Raw genomic sequence first — 26027 nt, 5'->3', positions numbered from 1 at the left:
CATCTGACAGCACTAGGTAGGAACTGGGGAGAGCAGTACAAAATTATACCCTTTTTGTGGAGCTTTTCTAATCAGGAGTAGTGTGAATATGAAGTTGTATTCCGCCAGCTTCTGCAGGAGGCGGAGTTTCACTGTAAAGTGCTCTGTTTGGTGATCTGCTGGACAGCCCCTCCCCCCTGCTCTGTAGCGTCCAACCAGGAGACCACTATAGTCACCACTCGGAGGGGCTGGGAAGCAGTTCAATGAAAACAGCACTTCGCCATGAGGTTCCGCCCCCTGGGCTTTTGCAGGAGTAGAGCCTGGCAGAATAAAACTTCATATTCACACTACTACCGACAAAAAAAGCTCCAAAAAAGTTTTTTAATTAGCCCGCCCATCCTAGTGCCATCAGCAGTTTAGCATGGTCAGAACTGCTGACAGACTTTCTGTGACGATTCCTTCAGGATCTGACTCAATCTGTTTGCTGTTGCCGAGCAGCATGCGCTGTATTTAACAGGTGACCACGCTGGATCTCCACTCTCTATACTAGACCTTGAACAGCGTGCACAGTGATGGATCTGGAAGATCAGGTGGACCTGTCCTATAGGGACATAAGAAATTGTACTGGGCTGTAGGAAATCTGTTTTCAGCCTTGAAGAGTGTTCAGACTTCAGTGTGCTGGCTCAGTGGCTAGCACTATTGTCTTCATCCAGTTTGTATGTTCTCCTATGCTTTTTTTTTTTCTTCTTCTGCATTTCCTCTGATGCCCCCAAAATATATAGAACGATTGACTTCCTATGACCCCATTGGGCATATGGTAGAGAAATTACAGCTGCAGTGGTACAGACACCTCTGTACGACGCTGCCGAATGTTAGAGCTATATATAAGCAATAAGAGTAAAGGGAGCCATGTGTACGCCACTCTGATTATAGCGGTGTGTCACTTGTCAGTATGCTATAGCCTTCATAAAGTCACAGCTTGTCAGAGGTGAGCCAAATCCTGTGTGCGGGAGTCCTCCCGATGATGTGGGGTGTGCCCCAGAATCCTCGGGGAGGCATGAGCTGCTGACTCCCTCCTCGCCCCCACCTACTGCTGATGAGCAGTGTTTTCCCTATGCACAGTAATAGGGAGAGAGCTGCCAATCAAAACCAGGGGGTTAAAGGGGTTATATGAGAATTTGATATTGATGACCTGTCTCAGGATAAGGTTGCATGCACACGACCATATGTGTTTTGCGGTCCGCAATTTGCGGATCTGAAAAAAAAAAAAAAAAAAAGAATGACACCCGTATGCCATCATTTTTTTTTTTTTTTTTTTTGCGGATCCATTGTAACAATGCCTTAAATGGAGAAGAATAGGACGTTATTTTTTGCGCGGCTGCGGAACAGACATACTGATGCGAAGAGCACATGGTGTGCTGTCAGCATTTTTTGCGGACCCATTGAAATGAATGGGTCCGCATCCTATCCGCAAAAAAAACAAAAACGGAACAGACACGGAAACAAACAATGTTCGTGTGCATGAGGCCTAAGGTTATCTATATCGGATCAGTTGGAGGTCCGACTCCCAAGACCTAGGCCTACATCGGTCACGTGGCCTAGGTCCAACTCTGTCCCATTCAAATGAATGATGCTGAGCTGCAATACCAAGCACAGCCACTATACGATGTATAGCGCTGTGTAAGCTTTAAAGAAATCCTAGCGATCACTGGAGCTTCACTGAGTGCAGCGGCTTCTTCAAACACCCCCGCCAACCCGAAGATAGGCCATCAATATGTAATTCCTGGATAATCCCTTTCTAACCAGCCCTGTACCTCACATGGATCCAGAGATCTCCCCATTCATTGCTCTGCTAGATTTATATCAAGCCGACAGCTCAAGGGGAGGGTCCTTTCTGCTGCAGCTCAGGAGGCGTGTCCATCCTATCACAGCTCAGGGGGCGTGTCCATGATCTTTCTATCACAGCTCAAGAGGCAGATGAAGGATGAAACTGAGCATGTGCGGCCATCTCAGTGAGCAGGACAAAGAAATAAGAAAACAAACAGCAGGTGGCGCTATACAGATACATTTTATTGAATAGAACTTAGTACCTTTGCTAAATTTTCATTGCATGCAATTATAAAGGTATTCAGATCCAGGTGCTGGTTTAAAAACTGTAGACTATTCATCATGGGATGACCCCTTTAAGGGGAGTCTGCTGTTCAAGACTCCTGAGCATGCCCCCATTATTGAGAGGACTCCTGGCTGCTGCACCTGATATTGGGATTTTATGAAATCTTGACAAGTGCTACACCTCTATATTCGGGGTCGCTGTCGCTACCCTATGCTGCGACCAAGGAAAGCATGAACCTGGCGACTATTATCATGCTTGTTTGCAAAAATGTACATTTGTGTTCATCCTGAACGTCTGTTCATGAACAGAATGCGAACACTTCAGTTAAGACTGACAGTCACTCAAGCAGAGCTCACGGATGAGCAGAGCTGGGACAGAACTCTGCTACGAGGTACGGGGACTCCTCCTGTCACCACTCGGAGACCAGGCAGTGGATACAAGATGACTTTTTTTTTTCTGTGATTGTTTTTATCCTTTTTCTTAGCCGTATTCTCTGCTAGCTGCCGCTCCGCCCTGACGTAGGGCTGTTTTGTGCTGCATAGATTATGGTGACACAAGACCCCATTGTATAGATGTGCGAGCGGCTCCGTCTATGGTGGGACGGTTCGAACAATCCCTGCAAATGCTTCCACTTTGTCTGACCAGTGTGAACCCCGCCCTGGAGTGCACACCGAGCGTCCCATGTGCGGCAGGTCCCGGCAGGAAATCCCCCAGCTGCACTGCTGGCGACATCACCTTGTAAAGCGCCACAGATGGGAAGTCGTAACCCTCCTGTGTTTTATGAGGCTGTGGCACGGGATGACTTGTTTGTATAGAAACTGAAGTGCGGCCTCCATTCTGAGGTCATCTGCAATGACACGAAACACACAGGCTGCCCTGTCCCTGGACCTCATCATCCTCATCTTCCTCCGTTCTGGAGCATGCACTGAAGTGGTCACTGAGACAGAAGCCAAGTGGTTGCTCGGCAACCTGAAGTAACTGCAGAATATCCTAGGTGTAACAAAGGAAAGGAATCTTGGGTACTCCATGCTAATGAAACTAAAGTGGAGTTAAACTTTAGTATTTTTGCTGTTTCAAAAAAAAAAAAAAGTTTGGAGTAAAATTTTAATCTCTTGCCGCTCCTGCCGTCTCCACTGGCTCCAGCAGTTCTGTTAGATGATCCATGTTAAGGCCTCTTTCACACGCGCGGGTCCGGATTAGGTCCGGATGTGTCCCGGTGCATTGCGGCAAACCCTCGCGAGTAGGAACGCAATTGCAGTCAGTTTTGACTTTGATTGCGTTCCGATGTTCAGTTTTTATTGCGCGGGTGCAATGTGTTTTGCACGCGCGTGATACAAAACCGACTGTGGTACCCAGACCCGAACTTCTTTACAGAAGTTCAGGTTTGGGTTAGTTGTAGTGTAGATTGTATTATTTCCCCTTATAACATGGTTATAAGGAAAAATAATAGCATTCTGAATACATAATGCATAGTACAATAGGGCTGGAGGGGTTAATAAAAAATAATTTAACTCCCCTTAATCCACTTGCTCGCGCAGCCGGCATCTCTTCTGTCTTCATCTGTGAGCAATAGGACCTTCTGATGACGTCACTGCGTTCATCACATGCTCCATCACATGATCCATCACCATGGTGATGGATCATGTGATGAGCTTAGTGACGTCATCAAAGGTCCTATTGCTCACAGATAAGGACAGAAGAGATGCCGGCTGCGCGAGCAAGTGGATTAAGGCGAGTTAAATTTTTATTTTATTTTTTTAACCCCTCCAGCCCTATTTTACTATGCATTCTGTATTCAGAATGCTATTTTTTTTTCCCTTTATAACCATGTTATAAGGGGAAATAATAATGATCGAGTCCCCATCCCGATCACCTAGCAACCGTGCGTGAAAATCGCACCGCATTCATTTCTATGGGGCCTGCGTTATGTGAAAAACACACAAAGAGGAGCATGCTGCGATTTTCACGCAACGCACAAGTGATGTGTGAAAATCACCGCTCGTGTGCACAGCCCCATAGAAATGAATGGGTCAGGATTCAGTGCGGGTGCAATGCGTTCAACTCGCGCATCGCATCCGCGTGGAATACTCGCCCGTGTGAAAGGGGCCTAAAGTTAAAGATACCCTAAGGGCTCATGCACACAGCCGCAAAACAGATACCAGCCGTGTGTGTTCCGCATTTTACGGAACGGAACGTCCTCCCCTCTATTGAACTGTCCTATCCTTGTCTGGAAAATGGACAAGAATAGGACATGGTTTTTTTTTTTTGTGGGTGCCACGGAACAAACACATTTTTTGCGGGTCGGATGCAGACCAAAAATAAGTTTGTGTGCACGAGCCCTAAGGCCTCTTTCACACGGGCGTTGCGGGAAAATGTGCGGGTGCGTTGCGGGAACACCCGCGATTTTTCCGCACGAGTGCAAAACATTGTAATGCGTTTTGCACTCGCGTGAGAAAAATCGCGCGTGTTTGGTACCCAAACCCGAACTTCTTCACAGAAGTTCGGGCTTGGGATCGGTGTTCTGTAGATTGTATTATTTTCCCTTATAACATGGTTATAAGGGAAAATAATAGCATTCTGAATACAGAATGCATAGTAAACTAGCGCTGGAGGGGTTAAAAATTTTTTTTTTAAAAATGTAACTTACCTTAATCCACTTGCTGCCGCTGCCGGCATCTCGTCTGTCTCCTTCTGTGCTGAACAGGACCTGTGGTGAGCATTCATTCCAGGACCTTTGATGACGTCACTCCGGTCATCACATGATCCATCACCATGGTAAAAGATCATGTGACGTACCATGTGCTGACCGGAGTGACGTCATCACAGGTCCTGTAACTGTACTTAATGCTCATCACAGGTCCTATTCAACAAAGGAGACAGAAGCAGATGCCGGCTACGCGATCAAGTGGACTAAGGTGAGTTAAATTATTATTTATTTATTTTTTAACCCCTCCAGCGCTGTTTTACTATGCATTCTGTATGCTATTATTTTCCCTTTATAACCATGTTATAAGGGAAAATAATAATGATCGGATCTTCATCCCGATCGTCTCCTAGCAACCGTGCGTGAAAATCGCACCGCATCCGCACTTGCTTGCGGATGCTTGCGATTTTCACGCAACCCCATTCACTTCTATGGGGCCTGCGTTGCGTGAAAAACGCACAAAGAGGAGCATGCTGCGATTTTCAGGCAACGCACAAGTGATGCGTGAAAATCACCGCTCATGTGAACAGCCCCATAGAAATTAATGGGTCAGTATTCAGTGCGGGTGCAATGCGTTCACCTCCCGCAACGCATCCGCGCGGAATACTCGCCCGTGTGAAAGGGGCCTAAGGATACAACCACAGTCAGGATCTGCTTGACAATGCAAGCCGCATGGGCTCTAATTAAACTAAGGGTGGCACTGTTTGGTCCGTCTGCATTTGTAAATGGCTGCATGGCACCCAAAGTACTGTGCAGCTAAGGCCTCTTTCACACTTGCGTTGTCCGGATCCGGCGTGTACTCCACTTGCCGGAATTACACTCCGGATCCGGAAAAACGCAAGTGAACTGAAAGCATTTGAAGACGGAACCGTCTTCCAAATGCGTTCAGTGTTACTATGGCAGCCAGGACGCTATTAAAGTCCTGGTTGCCATAGTAGGAGCTGGGAGCAGGGGAGCGGTATACTTACAGTCCGTGCGGCTCCCGGGGCGCTCCAGAATGACGTCAGAGCGCCCCATGCGCATGGATGACGTGATCCATGTGATCACATGATCCATGAGCTTGGGGCGCCCTGACGTCACTCTGGAGCGCCCGGGGAGCCGCACGGACGGTAAGTATACTGCTCCCCCGCTCCCCGCTACACTTTACAATGGCTGCCAGGACTTTAGCGTCCTGGCAGCCATGGTAACCACTCTGAAAAAGCTAAATGTCGGATGCGGCAATGCGCCGAAACGACGTTTAGCTTAAGGCCGGATCCGGATCAATGCCTTTCAATGGGCATTAATTCCGGATCCGGCCTTGCGGCAAGTGTTCCGGATTTTCGGCTGGAGCAAAAAGCTCAGCATGCTGCGGTATTTTCTCCGGCCAAAAAACGTTCCGTTCCGGAACTGAAGATGCATTCTGATGCATCCTGAACGGATTTCTCTCCATTCAGAATGCATTAGGATAATCCTGATCAGGATTCTTCCGGCATAGAGCCCCGACGACGGAACTCTATGCCGGAAGACAAGATCGCAAGTGTGAAAGAGCCCTAAGAAAGGGGGTATTTATTTATTTATTTTCCCTTTTAAAAGTGCATGTCCCCCATCTTGTAGGAGAAAACTATTCTGCATGCTTGGCTACAACCGACGATGTATGTGGGTTGCACCTGTGCAGTTGGGCAGTTTTGAGCACTGACTAGTGTTGATCAAGCACCAAAGTGCTCGCGTGCTCAAGTAGAACACTTTTGGGTGCTCGGCAGAGCACCCGAGCACAATGGAAGTCAATGGGAGAACCTGAGCATTAAACCAGGCACCCCCTGCTCTGAAGAGGGGATGGTGTCTGGTTCACAGGAAAAGGTCAGAAATTGATGGAAACCCCATTGAACTGGTTCGGGAACAGCATGGGGAGGATGTCTGGATGCATCTTGGACTCCCAGGTCGCTGCTGGGAACGATGTTGTCTGAGTAGTACGCCAATTTTACAGACTGACAATAATACACACCAAAAAAAATTCTTTCCTGTATATAAAGTGCAAGTGCTGCCAAAAATTACAAGGAAGAGGCACTCCGATACAACCTGTATATCACATAAAGGAGGGCCTCATTCACATTGTGGTACAATTGTTCAGGTAGTGGGACTCCTACAGTCATAAAGCTTATGCACTAAGGGAAAGGGCTGCCAAAAATTACAAGGAACCGGCACTCCAATACACCCTTTATTACACATAAAGGAGGGCATCATACACACCCTTGAAAAATTATGATTGCTGGCCTGCTTGTGACCCTCAAAAACATTAGGAGCAAGGGCCTGCTGGTGACCCTCTAAAACATTAGGAGCAAGGGCCTGCTGGTGACCCTCTAAAACATTAGGGTCTGCTGCTGAGCTGACATCTAAAAAATTAGGGGTGATGGCAGCTTAAAAAGCATGTTGATATGATGGAGGAGGAGGACAAGAAAAGGAAGATTGAACCATATACCCTTTTTAGTGGTGGAAGGGGTGCATGGGAATACAGTGTATTCAATACACCATAAAAGCCACATTTAAAGTGCCTTTACGTTCAGCCGCTTTTCTCTGGTGGAGTAGAGAAGTCAGGGGTAGTCCAGGCCTTGTTAATTTTGATAAGTAGTTGAGGACGCTGACACGGTCTGCTACATACTCCTTCACCATCTTCCAAAACTTTTCTCTCCTTGTGACACTAGGCCACGCATCAGGGTGAGAGTGCTGGCGGGTTGTCATGAAACTTTCCCAGGTCTTGGAGAGTGTTGCCCTGCCTCTGTTGGAACTGCTGTGTGTTCTTCTCCGCTCCCCTCCTCGGTTGCCCAAGGAACTACGTACTCTGCAGTCAGCGTTGTCAGCTGGAAATTTTTGCAGCAATTTTTTCCACAAGGACCTTCTGGTATTCCACCATTTTGCTAGTCCTCTCCACCACAGAAATGAGAGATGAGAAGTTCTCTTTGTAGCGGGGGTCGAGAAGGGTAAACGAGCAGTAATCGGTGTTGTCCAAAATGCGCATAACGCAAGGGAGTTCCAGCGCGTGCTCACTTCGCACAACAGTCGGTGAGCTGGCAATTGTAAGCGGTGCCGTAGTCTTGCCAGACCGGCAGCAGCTGTAGATGACTTTGGAAATGGGCACACACATGACGCACCTTCACCAGTAGCTCAGGCAAATTGGGGTAGGTTTTGAGAAACCACTGAACCACTAGGTTGAACACGTGGGCTAGGCGTGGTATGTGTGAGAGTTTGCAGAGTTCCAAAGCTGCCACCAAGTTACGGCCATTATCAGACACAACCATGCCTGGTTGTAGGTGGAGTGACGAGAGCCACAGCTCAGTCTGGTCCCTTATACCCTGCCACAGCTCTGCGGCGGTGTGCTGTTTGTCACCTACAAAAATTAGTTTCAGCACGGCCTGTTGTCATTTCCCCACTGCAGTGCTACATTGCTTCCAGCTACTGACTGATGTCTGACTGGTGCTGCAAGATGATAATTCAGAGGTGGAAGTGGAGGAGGAGAAGGGGGGGGGGGGGGGTGCAGCCACTAATGTAGGTGGCGGCGGAAATCCTGATGGAAGTAGGGCCTGCAATCCTTGGCGTTGGTAGCACCTGTGCCATCCCAGGGTACGACTCGCTCCCGGTCTCCACAACGTTCACCCAGTGTGCCGTCAGGGAAATGTAGCGTCCCTGGCCGAAAGCACTTGTCCATGTGTCAGTCGTTAAGTGGACCTTCCCAATAACTGTATTGGTCAGGGCACGGGGTATGACGCCGGACACATGCTGGTGTAAGGCGGGGACGGCACACCGGAAAAAATAGTGGCGGCTGGGGAATGAGTAAAGAGGGATGGCCACCACCGTCAGGCTGCGGAAAGCCTCCGTTTCCACAAGCCTAAATGACAACATTTCCAGGTCCAGCAATTTGGAAAGGTGTGCATTTAGTGCTATGGCCTATGGGTGGTTGGGTATTTGCGCTTTCGTTCAAAGGCCTGGTGTATGGACATCTGTACGCTGCGCTGGGACACGGAAGTGGATGTGGTAGATGATGGTGCTTGCGTAGGTCCAGGTATAGGGTGGGAGGCATCCAGGCCTGCATCTTGGACAGGGGATTGGCCAGCTTGTAACACAAGGGAAGAGGAGGCAGTGGTGTGACCCGCAGACACTGATTGTGGACCCAGGCTTTCGGCCCACCTATTAGGGTGCTTTGATGCCATGTGGCGGATCATGCTGGTGGTGAGGTTGCTAGTGTTCACGCCCCTGCTCATTTTGGTACGGCACAGGTTGCAAATGTCAATTCTTTTATCGTCCGCACTTTCCTAAAAAAAAGCGCCAGACTGCGGAACACCTACCACTTGGCAATGGAGATTTCCGCAAGGGTGTGATCCGGGCAACAGTTGCAAGCCTGTTTTGTGTGGCCCGCCTTCTCCCTTTTGCCACCCCACCCACCGCCTCTTCCAGCCTGTTGCGGTGCTGTGCTGTGGATCCCCCCCCCCCTTCTGTACTGCTGTCCTCGTTCGGCTTGCCACCTTCCCAGGTTGGGTCGTGATTTCATCGTCCACCACATCCTCTTCCACTTCCTCACTCTGGTCATCCTCCTGACTTGTTGATTTAACAACAACCTCACTTATTGACAACTGTCTCATTCTCATCATCAGCCTCTTCAGACACTAATTGCGGTTGACTTATTGGCAACTGTGTATGATGATGATGATGGTCGTCGTCGTCGTGAAACACTAATTGCCGTTCCCCCACAGTCATCTTTTTCTGACTGTGGATGCTCAAGAGTTTGGGAATCTGTGCACAAGATCTCCTCATCTCTCTTCAAGCGGGCTTGGCGAGAGGCCCAAATCAAGGAATGGCGCTGAAAAGAGCTCCTCGGAATATCCGAGTGTGGGATCACTTGTTTGCCAAGACTCTCCATGGTGGGAGGCAGGAGGATCAGGTTGAGGATTCTGTTGACCAGACTCTTGGCTACTGAGACTGGACTTTATGGAAGACAGGGTGGTGCTTAACTGACTGGAAGCATTATCTGCTAAAATCCAACCGACCACCTGGTCGCACTAGTCTCACTTCGAGAGTATTGTCCTGCGCCGCCCTGCAAACTGGGACATGAAGCTAGGTATCGTGGATGAGTGTGTTTCTTGTGCTCTTGCAGCAGGCACAGTTTCACTGCGCCCTGGGCCACGACCTCTGCGTTCACCCTCAGCAGCACGGCCACTTCCCCGTCCCTAACTGCTCGCCTTCTGCATATTACAGTAAATGGTATATATGCTTGCAAGTATGTCACACATACAGTAGCACAGGTTTTGTAAGTGTATGCGCAAATAAATTAGACTGAACGTCACTGATATTTAGGATGTGCAAACGTTATACAGGAGATGTAGCGCAGGTAATGTCGCTGTCACCAGCGGCCAAACAATTGCTCGTAATTTTACAGCGCAAATGTAACACAACAGATGTAGCAGAGGTTGTGTCCCTGTCAGCAGTGGCCAAACAGCTGCACACAATTTAGCGCAGGTTGCGCTAATAATATACTGTATATGGCGGCCAGATAAAACAATAGTCCTTAAAAGGACTTTTGGGTCTCTAACACCTTTCACCAGTAAAACCTGCCTAACAAACCAACCAATTCCTGTCCCTACACTATCTTTCCCTTCTCCTGCAGCTCTCCCTGACTAAGACTGAGCCGAACCACGTGTCATCGGGTGCTATATAGCACCCGATGACTCGTTCCGGCCAGCCAATCACTGTAATGCCAGTAGCCAACACGGCTACGGCATTACAGTGAGCACCAGTACTTCCGCGCATAGCAGCCAACAAACGTGCAGGGAGGAGACTCTAGCATCGCTCGAGCACACGTGTTGTTCGGCCAAACATCGTGATGTGCCGAGCATTGCGATGCTCGAATAAAAAAAGTGTTCGGCCGAGCATGCTAGCCCAACACTAGCACTAACTACTCACAGTACGGTCCTTATTAATTTAATTAGAGCCCACTGCGGATCCTACCTCCCCACGGTACTTGAGCGTGGCTGTGTTGCAACCGCGAAAGAACCTCATTGCAGTTGATTTATTTACTTTAACCCCTTAGTGACCACCCATACGTGTTTTTACGGCGGTCACTAAGGGGCCTTAGGCTGGGCCGCCGCGTTTTTACGGCGGCCCAGTTTAAGCGCTGCACGGCTCCCCCGTGCAGCGGGGAGCGTCGACCGCGGACCTGGCTCTCACATGAGAGCCGAGTCCCTGCTCTAACAGCCCCGACCGGCAGGAGTGCCGATCCGGGCTGTTTAACCCTTTACATGCCGGGCGCAATGGCGCCCGCTGCATGTAAAGTGGTGACAGAGGGAGCGGACTCCCTCTGTCTCCCATCAGCACCCCGAAAATGCGATCGCGGGGTGCTTATGTGTTGGGAAGCTTACCTTGCTTCCGATCAGGGCCCCGAGCCTGTCTTCCGTTACCTCCAGCAGGCTGTGCCTCTCTGGCGCAGCCTGCTGGTCAATGTTTGAATAGCATTGCTATTGAAATGCAATGCATTATAGAGATAATGCATTACATTTTAAAAGCAATCAAAATACTGTATATTATAGTCCCCTTGTGGGACTATTAAGTAGTAAAAAAAAAATAGAAAAAAAATACACATTTATTAAATAAAAAAAATTCCATAAAATAAAAAAATATGCTTTTTTTTTCCATTGAAAATACGCTTTTCAATGAAAAAAATTGCAAAAAGAAAATATCCCCCATATGTTTGGTATTGCCGCGTCCGTAACGACCGGGACTACATAAATATTACATAAATTACCCCTATGGTGAACGCCGTAAAAAATAAAAAAAGACAGAATTTCGAATTTATTCTTAGTTTCCACCGAAAAAAAAACCTAATAACAAGCGATCAAAAAGCGGCATTTACTCCAAAATCATACCAATGAAAAATACAAGTCGTCTTTCAAAAATCAAGCCCTCACACAATTCCATATAAAAAATAAAAAAAAAGTTATGGGTCTTGTGAAGTGGCAATGCAAAATCATTTTTTTGGTTAATAAAAGGTGTTTTATTGCAAAAAAAAGTAGTAAAACGTAAACAAAATTATACGTATTTAGTATCACTGTAATCGTACTGACCCAGAGAATAAAGATATTATGTTATTTGTACCGGAAAATGAACGCCCAAAAATGTTTAATGTAAAAACGCAGTGGTAATATTGCTATTTTTCCCCATCTCCCTCCCAGAAAGAGTTAATAAAAGTTAATCAGAAAGTTATGTGTACCCCAAAATGGCGCCATTAAAAACTACAACTTGTCCCGTAAAAAACAAGCCCTCATAAAGCTATATAGATGAAAAAATAAAAAAGTTATAGCTCTTGGAACGAGACTATAAAAAAAGGAAGAATAACGCTTGGTCATAAAGGCCCAAACAGGCTTGGTCACTAAGGGGTTAATTTATTTATTACTGGAGCTCTAGGAGGTGACCAGCTCCCTTTTCCCGGTGTCCAGGCCTAGCTGCTCCCCCGTTCTCCCACCATGACAGTATGTTCCACAAGGTGGTCCTCGAGCACTGGGCAGATGGTAGAGGCCAGGCTGGAGGAACACTGAACCCAGCCCACAGGCAATATAAACCTCGTGGCCACCCCTAAATCCCCACCGGCTAGACAATTAACCCCTCCCGCACCAGACAGGGAAGGCCCCTGGAGAAAGGAGGAGGCACCTACGCGCCGCAACAACAACACGTTGCCGCTGGCAACAGCATGCACGGCAACCGTTTTACGGTGCACACCACAGCGGACGTGACAGATTGCCTCTGGAGCAGCAATCCGCCCCCTGCAGCAAATCTCATTAAAATGTCTATCGATCCGATGTTGCATTTAGAGATGACCTTTTTATTGCAGATGCAAAATTGATTCTGCACGGCAGGGGGCGACGGCCCCGAGGAGCTGTTAAAGTGGACAGCACATAATGGCCCAGAGGCGTCCTCTAGTGTCGCTGCTGGTACGGCAGATGCCGCTCCTAAATAATGAATATGTACTGCGTCTGCTATGTACATAAACTCCACAAATGTTGCCCTTGGTTGGATCCTAATCCAGGACCCCAGAGCTGGACCATGAGCCATTCTGCTGCCCTATGTACAGGACCCTTAGAAACAGCGCCACTCTCGTCTGTGGGTTGTGTCTGGTATTGCAGCTGGAGTGCTATTTCTCTGGAGGAAGCGCTGCAAACCCTTATTGCTGCATCATTTTATGCAGAGCTGATGATCTGTAACCATCTTCATTTACGTGAAGGAATAATATAGAATTATTCTCTGCATTCACATAAACACTTGATAATATAGTGACATCGGGTCCAGAGGTAAAATATTGAAGCAGTGCGTCTTGTGCATTCGCTTTGATTGTATTTTGTTATAGTACTGCCCTGTGTTATCCAAATGTAAGTGATCGGCTCCACCTAGTGGACACCCTGTAAAATAACATGAACGAATACACTTTTTTTTTTTTTTTTTTTGTTTCCCAACAGCTTTTCTATAAAAAAAAAAACAGTATGCTGAGCTAAAGGGGGTCCATGATGGGTGTCCCCCTCACATTCGCTACTCCCACAAGCCATGCACTAAATGCCTGTATGGACAGTAATAAGCCGTTAGCTGAGCGGTGACGTTTCCTTTTCGAGAAGGGCTGGGAAGGTTACCCCGTCAGGGGTTTTAAGGGGTTATCCTATGAATAATGTAAAAAAAATGAATATTCTGACGAAACGGTAACACGTGAAACATGCGTCGAGGTACAGGGCAGGACCACTGATATCGTCCCTCTTTTGGTATGTCATTTTTTTCATTATTAATGATTTTTTCTATCTATATCTTATTCTGAAGTGCTTAGATATGTGTACACGAATACGTTTATTCGAGATTACGGTTATGCAGACTTCACTATAGATTGTAGATTAGGGTATATTTTCCATTATTTCAGTGCCGTGGGTAATGTTATGATTGACTCTTTTATTATATATCGATGTTAGAGGGACGGGTGGTGGTTCTAGCCCTTGTGGGCGTTCTTATATCTTTAATGGGGTTCTGCAGTTTGTTTAAACTGATGATCTATCCAGAGGATAGATCATCAGCATCTGATCGGCGGGGGTCCGACACCCGGGACCCCTGCCGATCAGCTGTTTGAGAAGGCACCTTTCACCAGTGAGGACCAGGGCTGGAATTTTAACTACATCCATGTTTTAGGCTAGGTCTACCCTACACCAATGTCGCGCGACAATTTTTATAATGATAGTCTATGATGTCGCGCTGCGACGGGACAGTCGCAAAAAATCCTTTCGAAACCATAGACCAGGCATGGCCGACCTGTGGCTCTCCAGCTGTTGTAAAACTACAATTCCCACAATGCCCTGCTGTAGGCTGACAGCGGTTGGCAGTCTGGGCATGCTGGGAGTTGTAGTTTTGCAACATCTGGAGAGCCTCAGGTTGGCCATCCCTGCCATAGACTATCATTATAAAAATTGTCACGCGACAAATGTTGCAGTGTAGTTGTGCCCTATCTGTCGCGCGAGTTATTGTCGTCGTGTAGACCGAGCCTCAATGACCATTTACAGTTTTTTTTTCCGCATTTTCGTCCTGCAAGCAGCAGGGGGCAGCAGATGATTGCAGATGGAGGACCCTCTCGCCGCCTGTGTCTATAGGGTAGTCTGTGAGTTGTAAGCGTCTCCTACTCAGGAAATCCACCGAGTAGCATTGCAGGGTTGTGAAAACAGCCGCACAATGTCTGCTTGTGTGTGCGCCGAGCTTCCCCGCACAATACCGCGCTTCATACAATACATGGCTTTGTGCTCGCCTTCTCTCTCGCGCTCCATAATAAACATTACCAGGGAGTTTTGCATAGGATTCTGCTAAACCCATTGGGTTTGCCTCTTAGATGATGAATATTCATTCAGCACGTGTAGGATGCGAAGATTAGATGAACGTTTTATGGAATTGCCTTGTGAGCAATTCCCTCATTTCCATTTTCCTATTCTGGTAATTGGAGAGCTTTTGCGGGGACATCATTGTGTCGGCACATACTAAGCCTCAGTGTCGCGGGCACCTGTTCTCGGGTAAGGATGCCCGTCTTGCCTTCACACGCCACAGTTCAGAACTAGCGACCATCTGCAGTTTACTCACCAGGTCTGACAGTGGTTGTCAGGGAAGGCCTCCCTAGAACTGCGCCCCCCTCGTATCAGCTTTCAGATGCTTTCTCAGATTTTGGGCTTGACTATAATACCAAGCTGCAGCTCTTTGAAATGATTACAAGGGAATTTTTTGGTACTAGAATATTGATGTCCTATCCATGGGATAAGGTCATCAATATCTGATCAGTGGGGGGGGGGGTCCGGCACCCCGCCCAGTCAGCTGCAACGCTCCAGTTTATTGGTCGCATGTCCTATGTGGGGCTCAGTCCCATTTAAGTGAATGGGCCTAGGCTGCAATACCAAGCATAGCCACTATACAGTGTATGGCGCTGTGCGGAGGCCATAGCGCTCACTGGAGCTCCGCAACCTCAGCAGGGGTGTCAGGAGTCTGACCCCTGCCGATTTTGATATTAGTGACCTAACCTGAAGATAGATAGATCATCAGTATTCTGCTCCTGGGAAATACCTTTTGGGGTCCATTCACACATCCGTGTGTGTTTTGCGGATCCGCAAAACACGGACAGCGGCAATGTGTGTTGCGCATTTTGCGGACCGCACATTGCCGGCACTAAGAGAATATGCCGTTTCTTGTCCGCAATTGCAGACAAGAATAGGACATGTTCTATTTTTTTTCAGGATCGGAAGTGCTGGTCCACAATTCCGGATCGGGGCCGCACATCGTGCGGCCTCATAGACGTGTATGGGTCCGCAATTCCGTTCCGCAAAATGCGGAATGGAATTGCGGATGTCTGAATGGAATTGCGGATGCCATCACATACATCTTTTGGCAGTGAAAGGGTCAATTTCTATATTGCACCGATTTGAGTTGGAGCCTATATTGGGCTTACAGACACACACACACACGGGAACATTTATCAATAATGGCGTAATTTGCGGCCCCCAAAAACAATACTAGTGATTTGTTTCGCCTCCTATATCAAAAGGCGCACACCACTTGTAAAATGTGACTTTTTAAAATGTCATCTTGATTATTCGCCTATTGCTCTTGATTTGCGACATTTTAACACCAACAGCACCAAAATGCGACTTTTAAACCAAAAATGTGCCATTTCACCCCCCCCAGCCAGACTACGCTTGAGAATTTTGACACTCAATTGCGACTTTTGAAGCATATTTGTGACATTTCCACTGGTGAATTGCGACTTTTTTGTTTTTGTTGGACCCCGTTGTTTAGCTCCTATTAGAAAAAAATAAGCTCCTCCTTTTTTCTTCTTAGGCTACTTTCACACTAGCGTTTTCAATTCCGCTACTGAGATCCGTCATAGGATGAAAACGCTTCCGTTTTGTCCCCATTCATTGTCGGTGGGGACAAAACTGAGCTGAACGAAAAAATGCATTCCGTTCCGTTTGGTTGCGCTCCCATCGCGGACAGAATAACGCTGCAAGAAGCGTTTTTCTGTCCGCGATGTGGTGCAGAGCAAGACAGATCCGTCCTGATGCACAATGCAAGTATCCGTTTTCTCTGACACAATAGAAAACTGATCCGTCCCCCATTGACTTTAAATGGGGTTCATGACTGATCAGTCATGGCTGTAGAAGACCTAATACAACTGGATCCGTTCATGACGGATGCATGCGGTTGTATTATTGTAACGGAAGCGTTTTTGCAGATGGATCCGCAAAAAACGCTAGTGTGAAAGTAGCCTTGCTTGATGGTCTTGAGCCATTTTTGCCCATTCCTTTTGTATCCACTTCCGGCCTTGGCTGAAATAAAACGCATGAAAAACCGCATGTGTGATTTCAGGAATGTACCCCAGAGCTGCACGTTACGTTCTGGCGGTTTTGCTGGTTTGTCATTGGAAACGGTCAACAGGCTCAATGTCGCACACCTCTAAGTTGTCTGAGCGGATCCGTTCAGACTTTACATTGAAAGTCAATGGGGAACGGATCCGCTTGAAGATTGAGCCATATAGTGTCATCTTCAAGCGGATCCGTCCCCATTGACTTACATTATAAGTCTGGACGGATCCGCTCGCCTCCGCACGGCCAGGCGGACACCCGAACGCTGCAAGCAGCGTTCAGGTGTCCGCTCACTGAGCGGAGCGGAGGCTGAGCGCTGGCGGACTGATGCATTCTCAGTGGATCCGCCTCCACTGAGAATGCATTGGGGCCAGACGGATGCGTTCGGGGCCGCTCGTGAGCCCCTTCAAACGGTGCGCACGAGCGGACACCCGAACGCAGGTGTGAAAGTAGCCTAAGGGTTAATCCTTTTGTTTGCTGCTAGAAATGCATGCTAAAGTTTTCCTGTTCACATGGGTGAGGTTGTGGAATTCTGATGGACGTACATGGGATGTGGATTCTGATGCAGAATACTCCCCAAAACTCCATGTGAAAATAGCCCTGCGTTGTTTTACTTCTGTCTGGTCACTACACAGTGCGTGGACTACATTACCCTCAGAGCCCACCGAGCCTGCAGAATTCTGGGAGATTTCAGCTCTGCAGAACTATGATTACAGCTCTGGAGTATAAAACATGGCATCACTCGGATACATAATAAGAATATTTGTGAAGTGTAAAATGCTCTTCAAAGATGGACATAGACTTCAGAATAAATGATGTTCCTGTTCCCTTTAAATGAATGATGTAGGTAAGGAGTCACCATTCCCCCTTCTCTTTTCACCCCGTCTCTATACACGGGATGTGAATGTTTCGTACCGTCTCCCGCTCCGTGTAAGCTGCGGTCACCGCCGTCCTACTTTTTAAATAGCTTCATTAACAGGAAAGAAGAAACGCCTGAGGCTTCAGGTCGCCATCCAGGCCTCGAACCCACGGACACATTATCTTTCATGAAGTCTGACGTGCCTGGGTAGAAAAAGCCTCATTGACGGGGAGTCCTTGCCCCTGGTTAAGCCTGGAAGCCACAGTCTCCAGCTCCTGTCTGCGCAGTAATGTGGACACGATTATTACATTTACAGCGGCCTAAACAAACGCGCGCCCCCTAATTCACATGACTAAGCCCCCCGGGAGATCTGCGCTCCGGAGAAAGTAAACAAATCCTCCTCGCCACCGTCCCCGTCCAGATCCTGTTACACATTGCCAGGCTTTATTCGCTGGGCAGACTAGCGCCGACCTCTTCTTTTCGGGGGAACGCTCCTGCGACCGCAGCTTACGGCAAAATAAACAAAGCCTCACATACACGACGCTCGGCCGGCTTTTCATCCCTGGAAGTCGGGTGGATTTTTATTAGAAAAGGCTGTGGAAGTATCTGTGTTATCAGCCTAAATCTTTTCTTTTTGCGGTCGGCAAAGCTACGACTTGTTATAGCCCTAGGTGGGCAAGTGGAGGTCAGATAGAAGGGGTCTGTGTCCTAGATGGGGGGTACAGGATTTCTGCATTAAAGGCAATGTGACCAATGTTAAAAGGGATTCTCTATGGGAAAGAAGAAACGCCTGAGGCTTCAGGTCTCCATCCAGGCCTCGAACCCATGGACACATTATCTTTCATGAAGTCTGACGTGCCTGGGTATGGGAGGGGTACAGGCGGGATCGTTTATCCATATCGGATCAATGGGGGTCCGGCCCCCAGCACCCCCTCCCATCAGCTGTGGTCTCTTCCTAAGCCACTGACTTCAACGTCTATTGGTCCTAAGTGCAGCTTAATCTCATTGAAGTAAAAGGACCTGAGCTGCAATACCATGCACAGCCACTGCAAAACATGTGGCACTGTGCTTAGTTGTCTGAGGAGGCCGGGGTGCTTGGGTTGGATCCCCACCGATTAGATCCTGAGGATGGGTCCTCGGTATTCTACTCCCTGGAATACCTTTTTCTTGGTAGGGAAGTATTGGCATATTTTGGAATAAAAATAGAAAACGTATACCCGTCCCAAACCCCCTCTGTCACAGCACTGCCACCCTGATCCTCCCCGCCAGTGGAGCCATGACGTGCCCGTACTCTGTGGATGACGACTGCAGCCATCCTCTTGTCTCAGTGGAATACATCACGAGACTGTTGGGGTCAGTGATTGGCTGCAGCAGTCATGTTTTTTGTTTTTGTTCTTTTTTGTTAGTTTTTTTATTCTTTATTGAACACATTCCCTGCCCTTCTGTTTAATTAAAATGTTATTAAATAAAATTAATTCCGACAACCCTTTTAACAGAAAAAGGGGGTCCCAAAATGGATGTGACAATGGAAGTCTTTGGCACTAGACAGGAAAACATGGGCCTGGTGCGGATGGACTGGATCGCTCTGCACAGGAGTGTTGACCACAATCGTCAAAAATCATTGTCACGAGCACAAGGGATGACAATTACGGATGATCTGACTGTAGAAAAACATTGTCTCCTCGTGTCGGCAGCAATTTTTTTTTTCCTAAAGGGGTTGTGCAGAGTTTACACAGCGCTCAGCTATCTCCACCACTCCTGTGATCAGGAGTGGTGGAGACATTAGTATATGTGAGGGGGGAAACTTTTCAAGATGGGTGGTGTCCGACTTCAAAATGGCCGCCATGGTCATTTTGAATCCAACTTTAGTTTTTTCAATAGGAAGAGGGTCATGTGACACATCAAACTTATTGGGAATTTCACAAGAAAAACAATGGTGTGCTTGGTTTTAACGTAACTTTATTCTTTCATGAGTTATTTACAAGTTTCTGACCACTTATAAAATGTGTTCAGTGTGCTGCCCGTTGTGTTGGATTGTCAATGCAACCCTCTTCTCCCACTCTTCACACACTGATAGCAACACCGCAGGAGAAATGCTAGCACAGGCTTCCAGTATCCGTAGTTTCAGGTGCTCCACATCTCGTATCTTCACAGCATAGACAATTGCCTTCAGATGACCCCAAAGATAAAAGTCTAAGGCGGTCAGATCGGGAGACCTTGGGGGCCATTCCACTGGCCCACGACGACCAATCCACTTTCCAGGAAACTGTTCATCTAGGAATGCTCGGACCTGACACCCATAATGTGGTGGTGCACCATCTTGCTGGAAAAACTCAGGGAACGTGCCAGCTTCAGTGCATAAAGAGGGAAACACATCATCATGTAGCAATTTCGCATATCCAGTGGCCTTGAGGTTTCCATTGATGAAGAATGGCCCCACTATCTTTGTACCCCATATACCACACCATACCATACATTTTTTTGTTCCAACAGTCTTGGAGGGATCTATCCAACGTGGATTAGTGTCAGACCAATAGCGGTGGTTTCGTTTGTTAACTTCACCATTCACATAAAAGTTTGCCTCATCACTGAACAAAATCTTCTGCGTAAACTGAGGGTCCTGTTCCAATTTTTGTTTTGCCCATTCTGCAAATTCAGTGCACCGATCTGGGTCATCCTCGTTGAGATGCTGCAGTAGCTGGAGTTTGTAAGGGTGCCATTTGTGAGTAGCTAATATCCGCCGAAGGGATGTTCGACTAATGCCACTCTCCAGTGACATGCGGCGAGTGCTACGCTGTGGGATCTTGCAGAATGAAGCTAGGAAAGCCACTGATGTTTCTTCTATAGAGACAGATTTCATGCGTCCACATTTTGGCAAATCCAACACTGAACCAGTTTCACGAAACTTAGCAAGCAGTTTGCTAACTGTAGCATGGGAGATGGGTGGTCTCGTAGGGTGTCTTGCATTGAAATCTGCTGCAATGACCCGGTTACTGCGTTCACCAGACATCCGCTCCTCACGTGTTAACCTCGGCGACATGTCAATGGCTGTAAACAAAGAGAAACTTGTAAATAACTCATGAAAGAATAACGTTACGTTAAAACCAAGCACACCATTGTTTTTTCTTGTGAAATTCCAAATAAGTTTGACGTGTCACATGACCCTCTTCCTATTGAAAAAACAAAAGTTGGATTCAAATTGTCCGACTTCAAAATGGCCGCCCTGGTCACCACCCATCTTGAAAAGTTTCCCCCCCTCACATATACTAATGTGCCACAAACAGGAAGTTATTATCACCAACCATTCCCATTTTATTAAGGTGTATCCATATAAATGGCCCACCCTGTAGATCCATTGCCAAGATGGATTTCGGAGAGCTGCTGCAAACAATGGCCTCTCGCTCCAGAGAACCGGCCATGTGTAATGCTCGCCCATTTGCTTCAGTCATACCCTTGTTTTGAACCGCCCACTGGACTCCTAAGCAGTTTCCCATAAAACTATTCATCCATCTGCTCCGCTCCTCCTGCTCTATAACCCTGCAGAGTGGTGGCTTCTCATTGCTGCAAGGTCTGAAGGACCTCATGGTTGCTGGGCTGGGGATCTTTAATAAATTTGCCTCCTGTTGCAGCCGCCCGAGGAGCAGGATTGTCTGGTTTCTCATAGTTGTGCAATTAAAATGCTTTACAGGAAGAAGCTGAAATCCAGCGTGGTGACTTTGGTTGGAAGAGAAATGCAGACTGCTGAAATATGACGTGGGGAAGTGTCTTAAGAGGGGTTGTCTCAAAGATGCCCCAATGTCCATTCTGCAAGGGGCCTCGAGTACAGCTCAGCCACGTCCTCCATTCTCGTCTCAACTCTTGTGCCGGACCAGAAAAAGCTGAGGAGGCGGAGAAGTTCCTTCAGCGAGAGACATGACAGTCGGACCCCTGCCAATGAGACATTAGTGATGTACCCTGATGATGGGCACCCGTGTCTATGATGAGACAACCCCTTTAAAGGGGCTATCCCGCGAATAAGTATTTCTCCTGTCCCCAGGATACGTGATAAATGTTAGGTCACTGAGGTCCGCCAGCTGGGACCCCCGGCGACCCTGAGGCTGGAGGACTTCCTCTGTGAATGGAGCAGTAATACGCACATCAGTCCACCGCGCCATTCACTTGTAGACCGCGCTCAGCCTGCCCTGAGTGGACTGACATGCACAGCACTGCTTGGGGATCGCTACCGGCGGACCCACGGCAATCCAACGTTTATCACCTATCCTGTCGAAAGGTGAAATATTTTAGCGCCTTGAAGTTGATTTTGGTTGTTTTTAAGGCATACATGATTTGGTGCTCTAAATGACTTTAACCCATTCATTGACCATTGTGTACTGTTCTGTATTGTATCCACCAGGTTTGCTGGGATGGGTAATCTTCTTAAAGTGCTAACCAGGGAAATAGAAAATTATCCACATTTTTTCCTGGATTTTGAAAGTAAGTTTTATTTTTTTTTAGAGTAAAGGTGTCCGTAGGTGAACCTCTTGTCTTCTGCCCCGGAGAGCGGCCGGGAGCCCCCACCTCTGCACTGGACACTGCATGTTACTTCTCACCCACTCAGCACCTCTTTCCTTTTTCTTCTCTTTTTTTCCCTTTTTCAGGAGCCAAATGGGAAATCTTTTAAAAGTTCTTACATGCACAGAGCTTGATCAGGGACCAAACTTTTTCCTTGACTTTGAAAGTGAGCACACTTCTTGCTTGGCGGTGATGATTTCTGTACTAACCCTGCTGCATGTCACCTGCTTGCTGCAGATTTGCAGACAACATAGACGTCACGAAATGCCGGGACATTAAAGGGCATCTGTCAGCAGTTTTGTCCCTATGACACTGGCTGACCTGTTACACGTGCGCTTGGCAGCTGAAGGCATCTGTGTTGGTCCCATGTTCGTATGTGCCCGCATCGCTGAGAAAAATCATGTTTTAATACATGCAAATGAGCCTCTAGGCGCAACGGGGGCGTTGCCATTACACCTGGAGGCTCTGCTCTCTCTGCAACTGCTGCGCCCTCTGCAGGAGAAGTCAGGTCCAGGTGTGATGACATTTACAATGCCTGGTCCTGTCCATTTAAAGTGCAGAGGGCGCAGCAGTTGCAGAGAGAGCAGAGCCTCTAGGTGTAATGGTAACGCCCCCGTTGCTCCTAGAGGCTCATTTGCATATAATAAAACTTCATTTTTCTCAGCAATGCGGGCACATGGGAACATGGGACCAACACAGATGTCTTCAGCTGCCAAGCGCACATGTAACAGGTCAGCCAGTGTCATAGGTACAGAACTGCTGACAGATGCCCTTTAACACCACTGTTGGTTGCCCTATCTTAAGGGATGTCAGAGCATCCACCATGAAATGTGCCGAGATTCTACGTTGTTGCAAATCTGGTTTTGCACGCTCGTCTTCCTGCCTGTCTGATCTATTATAGGGCGTCTGTCCCCAGGAGATTCACCTATAAACCAGGCACGATGCCTTGTAGGGCTAGTCTAGCTGATTGTAATGATACCTTTCACTTAGAAAAGGCACTTTTAATACACAATGAGCAGTTAGGTGCACCTATGGCGGGCCCAAGCCCCTGTGTGCCCCTGTCCTCCTCTGCCAGCCCTGCCCTTGATTGACCCGGCCAGGTTCCTGTATAGTCGCCTCAGATAGCCCTGTCAATCAAGCAGAGGAGGTGGCGGCTTGTATAGTAGGCAAGGATGCACATAGCGGCTTGGGCCGCCTTCGGTGCACTTAATTGCTCATTTACATATGGAATAAAGTAACAGATCGCCAAGTGAAAAGTATCATTACATTCCACCGAGCTAGCCTTACAAGACATCGAGCCCGGTTTATCAGTGAATTTCCCGGTGACACTCCCTTTAACAATTTTCTTGTTTTTTTTATAAAGGTTTCTGGAGGTATGACTAGAGGGGGGCAGCGGCAGATTTTGAGGCATTCTGTGTTACTGCAGTACGCATTATCCTTAGTGGTTATGGTCAGTTAAAGGGGTAGACCGACTTGTCTCCTTAGTGCCTCTAAATGTGAAAAAAATTTCCCCAATTTCCAGCGCTGTGCTCCGGTCACCATTGCTGCACAGCGGCCTTGTGCTGTGTACTGCTGAGGCCAGTGATTGGCTGCAGTGGCCACTTGCTGCATATGGCTTCGTCATCGCTGTAGCTTGTCAACACAAACTTTTATATTAGTACATTTAAAAGGGTAGTCCTATCACAGACAATGGGGCATACCGCTAGGATATGCCCCCATTGTCCGATAGCTGCAGATCCCACCTCTAGGACCCGCACCTACACCGAGAGCTGAGCGGGGTAAGGTGTTGGAGGGCGCACTGCACATGCGCAGCCGCCCTCCATTCATTTCTATGGGGCCGCCGAAAATAGAAATGAATGGTGGCGGTGGCCTCTCAAGCACTTTGCGCTCCCATTCACTTGTATGGGGAGAGCGCTTGGCGGTGGCCGGACCCGGGGTCCTCCAGCAACCACTCTCCCCGCTCCGTTCTCATCATAGGTGTTGGACCCGCACCTATCAGACAATGGGGGCATATCCTAACGATATGCCCCCGTTGTCTGTGATGGGAATACCCCTTTAAGGGATTTGGCGAGGATCCACAAAATGCCTATGGTCGTATATATGAGGCCTAATTCGGACTACCCCTTTGAAGAGGACCAGTCATCTATCCTGACTTGTCTGTTTAGTAGTTACTTGTGTTGCATCTCTTGATCTGTTCGGTTCCTCTGTTACTCCTCCTGGCATTGTATGAATAAACGGACAGCTGGGTGTTAGGAGTGTGTCCCTGCACATGAACACTGTCACACTGTAGGGACACATTCTGACTCGAGGAACGGTAACGTCCAGTTGTCAATTTGTTTGTTCGTTTTCAGGAAGAATAACAGAGGACACCAGGCAAAATTCTTTATTTTTTTTATTTTTTCTTTCCTTTGGAATACAAGTACCGATATTTAGTAAATCAGATCTGTCTTTAGAAGGGACGGGTCACACACACGATGCCCTCCAGATGTGCTTGGTTAACCCACGGCATGCCGTCTTCACTAATCTGCATGACTAACACATTGCATGGCTTGTAGAGCAAATTTCTGCGTGTTTTTTTTTTTATCATTGTTTTTGTGTTCAGAAAATCTGAGACTTTCTCCGTAAATGTATGCACAACCGAATGTTTTATTTTGAGATATTTTAATTTCTTTTGTCCTAAAATGTAATTTTTTTTAAAGAGAACTCGTCGCCCCTCCTGACATGTCAGTTGTAGAAAATACTTTCCATGAAATAACTATTCCAGAACATCTATTCTTAGAACCGTGCATGCATTGTACTGTCCCTCTGTTATTCCTGTTGTCACAGTTGGACCCCCTCAGCACTGATTGGACAGGGTCAGACTGTGACACGGGGGCATACTGTCAACAGTCATACCTTGTTAGGAGGAATAACAGCGGGACGATACACAAGTTATACGCAGAGATGCTCCAGAACTGTTGTTACATGGGGAATGCAAGTAGTTACTAAAACAGACATGAAGTTCATGGTATGTCGTACAGACTTCGCACACACATGTAGTCTACATGCAGGGCATATCTTCTATCACCTGCTGAAGTCTACGGAGTAAGGCCTAGTCTTAAAGAAGTTCTTCCGGCTTTTAATATTGATGACCTCGGGATAGATCATCAATATCAGATTGGCAGGGGTGTCGACACCTGGCACCCCCGCTGATCATCTGTATGAGCACGTGCCGTCTCCCGTCTCTCTTCCTGCTGCTGCTTTGCCGTAGACATAGCAGCAGCAGGAAGGGAAACGAGGACCCGAGGAGAAGTCATCAATATTAAAAGCCCGGAAGACCCCTTTAACCTGTGGACTTTCTGCATTCCCAGGGGAAGGAAAGTCACATCCAGATGTGTGAATATGGCAGAAAACTAAGATGTATTGCAGTCCCTTATCCCATAGGGAGACACTGCCGTCTTGGCATTTACACCATTTCACCACTGCTCACACATCGGAGTGTTGACTGCTAGCCCAGGCCTTAAAGGGCATCTGTCAGCAGTTTTGTCCCTATGACACTGGCTGACCTGTTACATGTGCGCTTGGCAGCTGAAGACATCTGTGTTGGTCCCATGTTCCTATGTGTCCGTGCTGCTGAGAAAAATGATGTCTTAATATATGCAAATGAGCCTCTAGGAGCAGCGAGGGCGTTACCATTACACCTAGAGGCTCTGCTCTCTCTGCAGCTGCTGCTTCTTCTCCACTTTGACAGGACTAGGCATGATGGCGTTTTCTAATCAGAGAGCAGTTCAGTTGCAGAGAGAGCAGAGCCTCTAGGTGTAATGGTAACACCCCCGTTGCTCCTAGAGGCTAATTTGCATATATTAAAACATCATTTTTCCTCAACAGCACGGACACATATAAACATGGAACCAACACAGATGTCTTCAGCTGCCAAGCGCACATGTAACAGGTCAGCCA

General features: G+C 47.6%; 1 protein-coding gene across 2 annotated transcripts in view; it reads left to right on the top strand.

Annotated features, from left to right (window-relative positions):
• Window positions 1-26027, top strand: part of CYRIA (CYFIP related Rac1 interactor A) — a 69282-nt gene that overhangs the window by 29677 nt on the left and 13578 nt on the right. The window contains exon 3 of one of the 2 annotated variants that reach the window (XM_040427356.1): window positions 22175-22254. In XM_040427356.1, the coding sequence (XP_040283290.1) occupies window positions 22182-22254 (73 nt within the window). In that variant the 5' untranslated portion in view covers window positions 22175-22181. Of the gene's footprint in view, window positions 1-21930; window positions 22011-22174; window positions 22255-26027 lie in introns of both variants that reach the window. The other variant, XM_040427357.1, reaches the window with a different exon arrangement.

Source organism: Bufo bufo, chromosome 4 (genome assembly GCF_905171765.1).
Source record: "Bufo bufo chromosome 4, aBufBuf1.1, whole genome shotgun sequence".
NCBI classification, from domain to species: Eukaryota; Metazoa; Chordata; class Amphibia; order Anura; family Bufonidae; genus Bufo; species Bufo bufo.
The sequence above is the reverse complement of the archived record's forward strand: the minus strand, read 5'-3'. Positions and strand labels throughout refer to the sequence as shown.